General features: G+C 39.8%; 2 protein-coding genes and 1 pseudogene across 2 annotated transcripts in view; 1 reads left to right on the top strand and 2 right to left on the bottom strand.

Annotated features, from left to right (window-relative positions):
* LOC104743026 (E3 ubiquitin-protein ligase UPL1) overlaps window positions 1-3739 on the top strand; it is a 14691-nt gene extending 10952 nt beyond the window's left edge. Inside the window, exons 9-18 of the mRNA XM_019235826.1 lie at window positions 279-341; window positions 435-703; window positions 866-1973; window positions 2054-2200; window positions 2306-2386; window positions 2465-2690; window positions 2782-2921; window positions 3118-3224; window positions 3314-3498; window positions 3589-3739. Coding sequence (XP_019091371.1) covers window positions 279-341; window positions 435-703; window positions 866-1973; window positions 2054-2200; window positions 2306-2386; window positions 2465-2690; window positions 2782-2921; window positions 3118-3224; window positions 3314-3416 — 2244 coding nt within the window. The 3' untranslated portion in view covers window positions 3417-3498; window positions 3589-3739. The remainder of the gene's footprint in view (window positions 1-278; window positions 342-434; window positions 704-865; window positions 1974-2053; window positions 2201-2305; window positions 2387-2464; window positions 2691-2781; window positions 2922-3117; window positions 3225-3313; window positions 3499-3588) is intronic.
* On the bottom strand, window positions 4040-7019 carry LOC104743023 (annotated as a pseudogene).
* Window positions 7381-10080, bottom strand: LOC104743024 (SEC14 cytosolic factor). The gene is made up of 10 exons (XM_010464146.2): window positions 9726-10080; window positions 9599-9627; window positions 9051-9134; window positions 8898-8951; window positions 8738-8815; window positions 8573-8626; window positions 8430-8489; window positions 8234-8329; window positions 7954-8136; window positions 7381-7871 (listed from the first exon to the last, which is right to left on the bottom strand). Exons 1-10 carry the CDS (start codon window positions 9778-9780, stop codon window positions 7587-7589), a joined length of 978 nt encoding a protein of 325 aa, XP_010462448.1. The 5' UTR covers window positions 9781-10080; the 3' UTR covers window positions 7381-7586.

Genomic DNA, 10682 nt, shown 5'->3' with positions numbered 1-10682 from the left:
TCCTGCCAAAATTCTTTGTTTGCTATTCTTGCAAGAACCCTGAGCACCGACTGACTTTATTTGTTCTTAACACAGGTCTTCCTCCTTTAGTGTTCCGTCGGGTGCTTGAGGTTTTGACTTACTTGGCGACAAATCATTCTGCTGTTGCTGACATGTTGTTTTACTTTGATTCGTCACTTCTATCCCAGTTGTCAAGCCCAAAAGCCTCTGTATATGAAGGCAAGGGTAAAGAGAAAGTTACTCATGTGGCAGATCCCCGGGATCTGGAGATACCTCTGGTTGTCTTCCTAAAACTGCTTAACCGGCCTCAGCTTTTGCAGAGTACATCTCATCTAGCGCTGGTATGTTTAGCATGATTTTCAGAACAGCAGGTCTTTTCTCATGGCGATTTCATGAAAGTTGTTTTGGTTGTTATTTCATCCGTTTTCTTTCAGGTCATGGGTTTGCTGCAAGTTGTTGTCTACACAGCAGCATCCCGAATTGAGGGTTGGTCTCCGTCATCAGAAGAACCTGAGAAATCAGAAAACAAACTCGTCGGTGAAGAAGCTTCAAGTGAAACACAAAAAGATGCTGAATCTGAGCGAGTGGATGAAGCTGAGCTATCTGTTGCAAGAAGAAAGAATTGTGCTGAAATATATAACATATTCTTGCATTTGCCACAGTCTGACCTCTGCAATCTTTGCATTCTTCTTGGATGTGAAGGGTAAGAGACACCCGCCTTCCTTTCTTCAATTCTTTGCGTTCTTTAGCTTCCTCTTTCTTCTTATATATAGTAGTCTACATAATTTGTCTTTTTTTTTTTCCCTTGGTCAGTTATTTCCCTGAATTGCTTTAGACGAACTCACATGTTTTATTACCGTAATAGGTTATCGGATAAAATTTACTCATTAGCGGGAGAGGTACTGAAAAAGTTGGCTACCGTAGATGTGGCTCATCGCAAGTTTTTCACGAAACAACTCTCAGAATTAGCGAGTGGTTTGAGTGCCTCAACTGTCCGCGAGCTGGCAACACTAAGCAAAACACAGAAGATGAGTCACAGTACAGGTTCCATGGCGGGGGCTTCAATTCTCCGTGTTCTGCAAGTGCTTAGCTCACTTACTTCCCCTATTGAGGGTAGCAATGCGGGAACTGAAAGGGAAACTGAACAGGAGGAACAAAACATTATGCAGAGACTGAATGTGGCATTAGAGCCTTTGTGGCAGGAACTTAGCCAGTGTATCAGTATGACGGAGTTGCAGCTGGATCATACTGCAGCTACAACAAATGTTAACCCCGGAGATCATGTTCTAGGGATCTCTCCTCAGTCCTCTCTTTCTCCTGGAACTCAGAGGCTCCTGCCTCTTATTGAGGCTTTCTTTGTACTCTGTGAAAAGATTCAAACTCCGTCAATGTTACAGCAGGATGCAAATGTGACAGCGGGAGAAGTAAAGGAGTCGTCTGCTCATGGTTCATCATCCAAATCCAGTGTAGATTCTCAGAAAAAGTCTGATGGCTCTGTTACATTTGCAAAGTTTGCGGAGAAGCATAGGCGACTCTTGAATTCATTTGTTAGGCAAAATCCGAGTTTGCTAGAGAAGTCTCTTTCAATGATGCTCAAGGCGCCTAGGCTGATTGATTTTGACAACAAGAAAGCGTACTTCAGGTCAAGAATAAGGCACCAACATGATCAACATATTTCTGGGCCATTGCGTATTAGTGTCCGCCGAGCTTACGTGCTGGAAGATTCGTACAATCAGTTACGTATGCGCTCCCCACAGGATCTGAAGGGACGTCTGAATGTGCAGTTTCAAGGTGAGGAAGGTATTGATGCCGGTGGTCTTACCAGAGAATGGTATCAGTTATTGTCAAGAGTTATATTTGACAAAGGAGCGTTGCTCTTCACTACTGTTGGAAATGATGCCACCTTCCAACCGAATCCCAATTCTGTTTATCAAACTGAGCATCTATCATACTTCAAATTTGTTGGTCGCATGGTAATATATCAGGACCTTCTCAATGCAATGTCGGAATTTTTGTTTTTGGTCTCTCTGATGTGTTTGTGATGTCATTGCAGGTGGCAAAGGCATTGTTTGATGGGCAGCTTTTGGATGTTTATTTCACTCGTTCCTTTTACAAGCACATACTCGGTGTGAAGGTGACTTATCATGACATTGAGGCGGTGGATCCTGATTACTACAAGAATTTGAAGTGGCTATTAGAGGTTTGAGGACCTAGCCTTTATTTACCTTTATCTATTACAAAGCTCAAAATTGAAATCAGGTCCTGCTTTTTGAGACTTACATGTCCCTTTTTTCTTTTCATTCAGAATGATGTGAGCGACATACTCGACCTCACATTTAGTATGGACGCAGATGAGGAGAAACATATTCTTTACGAAAAGACTGAGGTGTGTGCTGATAGATGTTCTTTTATGTGCTTAATCCCAAAGTGCCTATATTGAATTTGATCTATCTTTGATGCAAAGGTGATGGACTATGAGCTTAAACCTGGAGGACGAAACATACGGGTAACAGAAGAAACAAAACATGAGTATGTTGACCTTGTGGCCGGCCACATACTTACCAATGCTATTCGGCCTCAAATCAACGCTTTCCTCGAGGGCTTTAATGAATTGATACCTCGTGAGCTTGTATCGATTTTCAACGATAAAGAGCTTGAGCTCCTAATCAGTGGGTTGCCTGAGATTGACTGTAAGTTGGATTCTGTTGTTCAATATTGTTGTATCTACTTATTTGCTTATGCATTAAGTATTATGACATTTGTTATTTCGTCTTTTTTTAGTTGATGATCTAAAAACCAATACCGAGTATACCAGCTACACGGCAGGATCCCCAGTTATTCATTGGTTCTGGGAAGTCGTTAAAGCTTTTAGCAAAGAAGACATGGCTAGATTTCTTCAATTTGTCACCGGAACATCAAAGGTATACCAATATTAGCTAGCTTCCGTCCGAGTCACTTGAGATGTTCTTTTTGGTATATCTCTGTCATTGTTTTTTTTTTTTCTTTCTGGTTGGTTGATGATCTCGATCTCCTTCCTCTCTTTCCCTTTCTGAAAGGCTACAAAAACGTAAAAAGGAAAGATTATTTTTGTTTAACAAGCGATGTTTCTGTTTTCAGGTTCCTTTGGAAGGCTTCAAGGCACTGCATGGTATTTCTGGCCCTCAAAGACTACAAATCCACAAAGCATATGGAGCTCCGGAGCGGCTGCCATCAGCTCATACATGGTTAGAAATCATTACAAAGCCTTTTTCAGTTAAATGATTAATTTTTTACTTTCTCGTTAAGTATGTTTGCCAATATTGTTCTGTTGCAGTTTTAACCAACTAGACCTCCCTGAGTACCAGTCTAAGGAACAACTACAGGAACGCTTGCTACTTGCCATTCATGAAGCGAGTGAAGGTTTTGGGTTTGCCTGAACAAAGCTTCTTTCTGGAAACCGTCACCTTTAGAATCAGTGAAAACCCATCAATCCTTCATTCTTTTGACTCCTCTGTACATGTAAGTAAGCTTCACACTTGTACATATTTTAGGTTTACCCATAAATTGCTTAGTCTGGAAATCTCAAGATTTCACTTGTTTTGTGGCCAGATCTCGAAGATTTTCAGGCTAAGGAGTAAGAGCTTTTGATTAAAGACTGCAGCAGAATGAATAGAAAACTCAAGGGGGCTATTTTTGTTTGTCCATATATGTTAGTATTAGTCTATTGTTAGGCTCTCTCTCTCTCTCTCTCTCTCTCTCTCTCTCTCTCTCTCTCTCTCTCTCTCTCTCTCTCTCTCTCTCTCTCTCTCTCTCTCTCTCTCTCTCTCTCTCTCTCTCTCTCTCTCTCTCTCTCTCTCTCTCTCTCTCTCTCTCTCTCTCTCTCTCTCTCTCTCTCTCTCTCTCTCTCTCTCTCTCTCTCTCTCTCTCTCTCTCTCTCTCTCTCTCTCTCTCTCTCTCTCTCTCTCTCTCTCTCTCTCTCTCTCTCTCTCTCTCTCTCTCTCTCTCTCTCTCTCTCTCTCTCTCTCTCCTTAGATTTTGTAAATCAAAAATCTTTTTAAAAGAGTTGCAAACTTCCCAAATATTATAGTAGTGGTTGAATATTTGCTATCCATTTTATAGTAGCAAAATAAGATACGAAAATTACATAACTAGTTCTCATTATTTAAACACACTACTGACTCCTTAATCCCTTACAAAAACGCTAAACAGGTGCATGCAGATAAAGCTATAACAACTGATTTAACAGTAACGCTCGTCGGCATCTTCCCTTTGTCTTTCCTCAACAACATTCCTTCATACAAAGGCCAGTTTATGACAACAAGTATCCCTGTTATCACAAATTGAAAACCCATCGTCTTAAAATCTCCACCGTCTCCAGAAGCAAGTCTCGTAACCGCTACGGCGAAGCAGAAGAGATTGAGCATGCCGAGTGTTGCGAGGAGGAGAAACATTGGAGACTCCACTCCAAACTCCATTACCTCATCCTTGTATCTCTCTGCTGCTTCTTCATCTGCTACTTTCGATGTTATCACAAATGCTGAATCTGAAACCCCAAGTAGCTTCATAATGGTGTCCGTGAATCCGAAAAGAAACGAGCTTGTTCTTCTATATAGCCACACCCTTTGCTCGTTCCACCATCCAAGGAACGTCCCTCCGCACCACAGGAACTCAGCTAAGCTGTAGGCGTTAGCTACCACTGTGACGTATCCAAACGGGATAAACCACGAGCTCGAGACCTGGATATATTCATATACCCCCTATGAGATCCCGAGTTCATACCGAAACAAAAAAAAACAGAGGAAATATATTTACCTTTGGAAACAGAGGAAATATAATTACCTTTGGAAACAGAGGAATGCCTTTGAAGAGGCAGAGAGAAGTCAAAACAGAGTAAACGAGGAGAGGTACTGACGATGGAGCCCAAAGGCAATAGCAACAGTAACCAAGTATCAGCCCTAAACCGATCTTTCCTTTTCCATACCAAACTGGACTATACTCCGAAAGTAGAACCTGAAAGTCTCCCTCTGACCATCTCCTATGCTGCACAAGCATCTGGTGCAAATTGGTCGGGGCTACCCCGAGAAAATCTTTCTTTTCCGGGTTCAAGAACGCTGATTTCCATCCGCGACACTGAATCGCTAAACCAGTTATCACATCTTCTACCGGGCAACCGTATTTCACACCCATCTGCCATGTAAAGGGATAGTGATTGAGTAAAAGAAACAGTCGGAGTAAGTGAGTTAGTATTAATCATTTTGCCATACCTCTTTCCCCCATTGAGTGTTTTCCTCATAAGTGCAGCTCGCGAGATCCTTAATAATCTTAGGCTCTATCATTTCTTGAACTTTCTCAGATTTTACTTCTTCTTCTCCATACTTTCTTCCACATATCACATCTCTTCTGTGAAAGCAGCCAGTTCCTATGTATAACGGACCACCATTTCCATCCAATCCAATAAACTCCACCTGTTTTTTTATTCACATCCCAAAACATTAAAGTTAAGAAATCCATAATCTGTCTAGTTTTAATGTGGTTTCTTGTTAACTTACATCCACTCCTACTCGCATCATGGTTGCATACAAATCATTCCTTGTGACGTTGTCAAAACACTGCGGAAACTGCACGAAAGCAATCTCTTTTCCTTCTTTCTCATCAAGAAGAATGCAGAGAGCATCGCGTGCTGACCAAGTTAAGTATGATTTTCCCACAAGTTATCTTCGAAGAAACCCTCAGCTGTTAAGAGAATTAAACAACAAACGAAGTCACATTAGAGATTTAAATGTCTTGTGAAACAAGCCAAGTTACCACTACCAATGCGTTCATGGCTCCAGCCTTGAAGTTATGATGATGTTGAGGTCTCTTCTCTCTCGATAAATACACCAACGTTGGTATTTCTATGGCTATTGTATTCTCTTCTCTTCCGTCTACCAATATCTGATATGTAAATAAATAAATAAAAACATTTAGATTAAAAAAAAAAAACAGAACATAACTAAAAAAAGCCAATACTTACTTGAAGAATGGTTCCATGGTTTCTTCGAGTAGCGTCAGCATCCCACTGCGTAAACCCGTCACAGTACTTCAACCGTGCATCCTCTGGTACTCGTCCGAGTCTTGAAGCCGTTTCAATCCTCGCCGCCATTTCTCTGTACAACTCAGCCACCTCTTCAGCCGTAGAATCAAGACCACTATTTCCCTTGGAAGACAAGTAAGCCGCCGGAGATGTCGGCTCAACGTTGAACCTCTTGCAGAACGGAACCCAAGTTTTAGCAAACTCAACCGCCTCCGTGAGAGCATAGAACGTGAGCTCAGAGCCACCGTCATCTGAAAGATACACGGCGAGTTTCTCCGGTGGATAGTCGAGAGCCGCCACAGATAAGACTGTGTTGACCACCATCAAGGGCGGCTCAATCACCGGATCAGCCGTGCAGACGAAAACGTCAACCCTCGGGAGATCGTTTCTATATCTCCGGGAGAGTCTATCGGGGAAGGTGAATCGCCAAACCGGATTCCACCGAGAAGATTGTGTGACCACCCAATACAAACCGAACCAAATCTCCGCAACCAACATTACGAACCAGATCAATCGATTTATACCGGTACGGTTATCAGAAATTTTTATCGGTACGGTCACTCTGTAGAACCAAATCAAACAGGTACACACAAAAACCGAGACTGAGAAAACCCGGTACGCAATCACTCTTCCGGTTTTCCTCCTGGTCTCAAAAAGCGGTTCACTGTGGCCATCATGAACCGGTTTGCACCGGGTATCATCTTCCTTTCCCATGGCCATGGTTTGTTTTATCTCTTTGAAGCGAAGCGACCACCGAGTGTAAATGAAAAACGTAAGAGGAGAAGTGTCTCTCAGACAAGTGGAAAGGTTAGGACTTTATATACGAACCAAACTTGTGGTGGCCGTAAGTTTGGACATTGTCGTGTGGATCTCGAGACATTAGCTTACGTCACTGGAACTGTCAGCTACAATGTTTCTATTACAGTCAAATAATGGAAGGTAGCGTCAATGATTATCTATCTTTTGAGATTACAATAATCTTATCAACAACCAAAAAGAGTGCTAAAAGCAAATGGTTGGTTTTGACATTTCAAAAGAGTAGCCAAGTTTGCTTTTTATTTCGTATCTATCTTGAACTGGATCGAATCCAGTTATCTTTGGTTTCACAACTGATCCACTGACGACTGGGATCAAAGGGTCTGCAACTCCAACAAATGGGTGATATTAAAAGGGACGACACTGCACTTTTGGCATCACAAGTACTGTCGGTGGAGTCTTTCATTGGTGAAAGAATCAAGAAGCATGCAGATTTGCAATCTGGTTTACGTGAAAGGAACTGTTAAAAGAAGTAAGAAACAAGAGCAAGAAGAAGTATATAAATAGAAATGAGTTCTATATGAATATATATATTAGATCAGAAGATCCATCCCGAAGAAATTGTGTTTCATCTTTTTAAAACAAAAGCTGCATCTAGCTGATGCAAGCAAATTTAGTAATACAAGTAAAGGTGATTCTTATCTTAAATACTGCTCATGAACCAGAGACAAATTCCGGTCTTTTACGGGAAACTCGTGTTATAAGGGGCCAAGAGAAATCAGATCTTGTGGTCATTCCCAAGCTTCTGGAACTCAGTTTCTAAGGTATCAAAGATCTTGTTGCCCTCGGAGTCTGGCTCAGGGAACTTTACGTGGACTGAACCATGTCTGATCGGTGCATTTGTCCCTTTAACCAGAGCCTGTTGCTTGACATAATCGTAAAGGTCTTGGTGGAAAGAGTTATCCAAAGAGAAACAGTTGTCTGATGTTCCGTTTGAGATATGCCTACCAGATCCAGACCCTTCTCTTCTACAGAAATGTGGGAGAGACTCATAGTCCATTATCTGCATATCAAAAGGTTAAAAATCTTTCAGTCTTCTTGCACAAAGAGTGACACTTCTCTCCTTGGGAAAATGAATTGCTTACCTTCAGCAACTCATCTTTCCCGCAGCCTTTCAGCACTTGAATCTTCTTCTTTGTTCTCTCTTGCAACAGAGGCTTTATGGTTTTCCAACAAGCAGAGAATATGTACGGGACGTTGACAACATAATATGTCTCCGTCTTCTCTGGATAGTTCAAATCATCTATCGTGGTTATTGCAGTCATTAACTGCAGAAAGAAAAGGAAAAAAATCAATACATGTGGTGGAAAATGAACCAAGTTATATAAAGCACACAAGTTAATGCAATTAGGGCACAGTTAATACCTTAATTTGACTTAAAGCTGAAAGCTTTAAACCAGACATATCCAAAATTTTCAAACAAGTGCAGATTGGTCGTCCCTGTTTCTTTGAAGCAGATGGCTACAGAAAAGAAAAATACACCATCAAGATTCGATAAAAAACAAACAACAAGCACATGTAGAGGAGGAGGAGTAGGGAGGAAAAAGTTATTTGGTCTTACCAATATCACACGATCACGGTACTCATTCATTTGAATGTGAGACTGTACATAGTAGTGGACCTGAATGGAGGATAAAGAAGGCCTACGGTTAGAGTTTCAACTTCATATCAAGTATCTTAGTGGAAAATGATAGAGATGCTTACTGAGGCTTTGTCATATGTGCTAAGCCCCACACCAATTGCAATGACAGGGAGACCCTAAATAAAAGTCAAAATGATTTAACAAAGGATCAAACATATTGTTGATGCTTTTAAAATTCAAAAAGTTAAAGAAAGAAAGAAAGAAAGGGACACCCAAAATAGTAGTACCTCTTTTGAGTAACCAGATACACCGACAAGCTGTGTGTCTCTGATTGCTCTGTACAGGTCAACAGGAACAATAGGTTTCTGCAAGAAAAGAAAAAAAAACAAATGATCAGATGAGATCTAAGGTTTCAGAGAAGTGGATAAACAAAAGCTGCAAACTCACTGTTAGAATCTTGTCGATCTCGTTTTGAGTCCTCCATTCTAAACACTCGAGCAACTGTAACACTTGCAGTCATTAGTTTACAACCCCGGAAGAAAGCTATAATAAGATATCAAAACACAGTCTAAATTAGGTGAAAGCAAGCAGATTTAAAACCATTTTATGAGCTTTCTGAACATTCCAATCCCTGGCTTTAAGAAAGCGTATCAAAGTCTCTGTTGGACACCCTTGATGAATGTTCTGCAGCATAACACAAGCACACTCATAAATTCCACCATAGTATATACCAAATGGGGGGTCTTTTCTCAAGCTAGAGACGACATAAGATCCAAGATTACGTACGAAACCCCAACTGAAAACTCCAGATCAATCAATGATCTAAACTACAACTCCAAAGATCGAACAACATTGAATCAAAACGGATCTAACGCAAAGAGAGACAGACAGAGAGAGAGAGAGAGAGAGAGACTTACATATAAAGCATGAATCAAATCTAGATCCAGATCACTCAAAAACCAATCAAAACACAAGACACGAAAAGAAAGGGATTCTTTACTTGGGGTTTGGTTGGAACCCTATTTATAGAAAAGTAATCCCCCAAGATCGAAAGAAGCAATCTTTGGTTCAAGAAGCAAAAAGAGTTGAGAAGTTGAATCTTTCTTTCAAAGAATCTAAAAGAGAGAAAAGCAAGTAAATTTACTAACCCGATACGGCTCTCTCAGTGAATCATCAACTGTCAATACCAGAGACGCAAAAAAAAAAAAAAAAAAATTAGCTCAAAATTAGTCGGCGATCTTCAAACAAAAGCAAAGCTTAAACAAAACAACACACCGTCTTCCATTAGAGCACGTAATTGCTTGATAGCTTCTTCATTAGTGATGCTCATTTCTAGATAGAGAGATCTCAGCTCGGCCCGGATTTGTAGAAAACAAAAGTTGTTTCAGCGCAAAATCGAAAAGAGGGTTTAAATCTCTTTGCTGATCTCACGGATAATAGTGCCTCCGAGGAGAAGTGAGAGAAAAGACTAAAAAAAAAAGGTTCTTTATGGAGCCAAAGAGATTAAAAATAAAAACTTTAGAGAGAGAAAGAGAGAGAGAGAGACCAGTTAAGTTCTTCTCTCTTCTTCTTCTTCAAGAATCAAAGAGACCAAAGAGCTAGAATAAATACCACCAATATCATCATCATGCTGATATGGTATTTATGAGGTTTTCCTTGTAATAAAAATTGAACCATAGAAAATTAATAATTTAAAAATGTTTTCCAATTTTAACACATTTTTACGAATATCGAGCAACCCTTCCTTTTTCTTTTTTTTTTTTCCATTTTCTGAATTTTTTAAAATTTTGTAATTTTATTTACTTTAAGAAAAGTCAAGTGAGAATCTCAATTTGAATTTACTTTACTAAATTTCTTCGCATTTTCTTAGTAAATAAATATTTAATGACTTTTTCCATGCGTAAACCACTTTAGGTAACTCCATAAATGTTTTGTTGATTGATTACTAATTGTGAAAAATTAGAGACAGTTGATGATAAATTGACGCACATGCTCTTAAATTAAATATGCCATATACTAATATATATATATATATATATATATGGGAATCTAGTTCTTTCGAATTTTTGATCGTTGATATCCAATACATACGCACTACCAAAAACTAAAAAATAAGGACATGTACTCCACAATATAGTATATATATGTTAGATACTTCTTTTGATATGAACCAAAAGAAAAATATTTAAAAAATAGTTTGCTTGAGATTGCAACCAAAAAGAGAATAAGATG

The sequence above is a fragment of the Camelina sativa genome, chromosome 14 (genome assembly GCF_000633955.1).
Source record: "Camelina sativa cultivar DH55 chromosome 14, Cs, whole genome shotgun sequence".
Classification (NCBI taxonomy): Eukaryota; Viridiplantae; Streptophyta; class Magnoliopsida; order Brassicales; family Brassicaceae; genus Camelina; species Camelina sativa.
The sequence above is the reverse complement of the archived record's forward strand: the minus strand, read 5'-3'. Positions and strand labels throughout refer to the sequence as shown.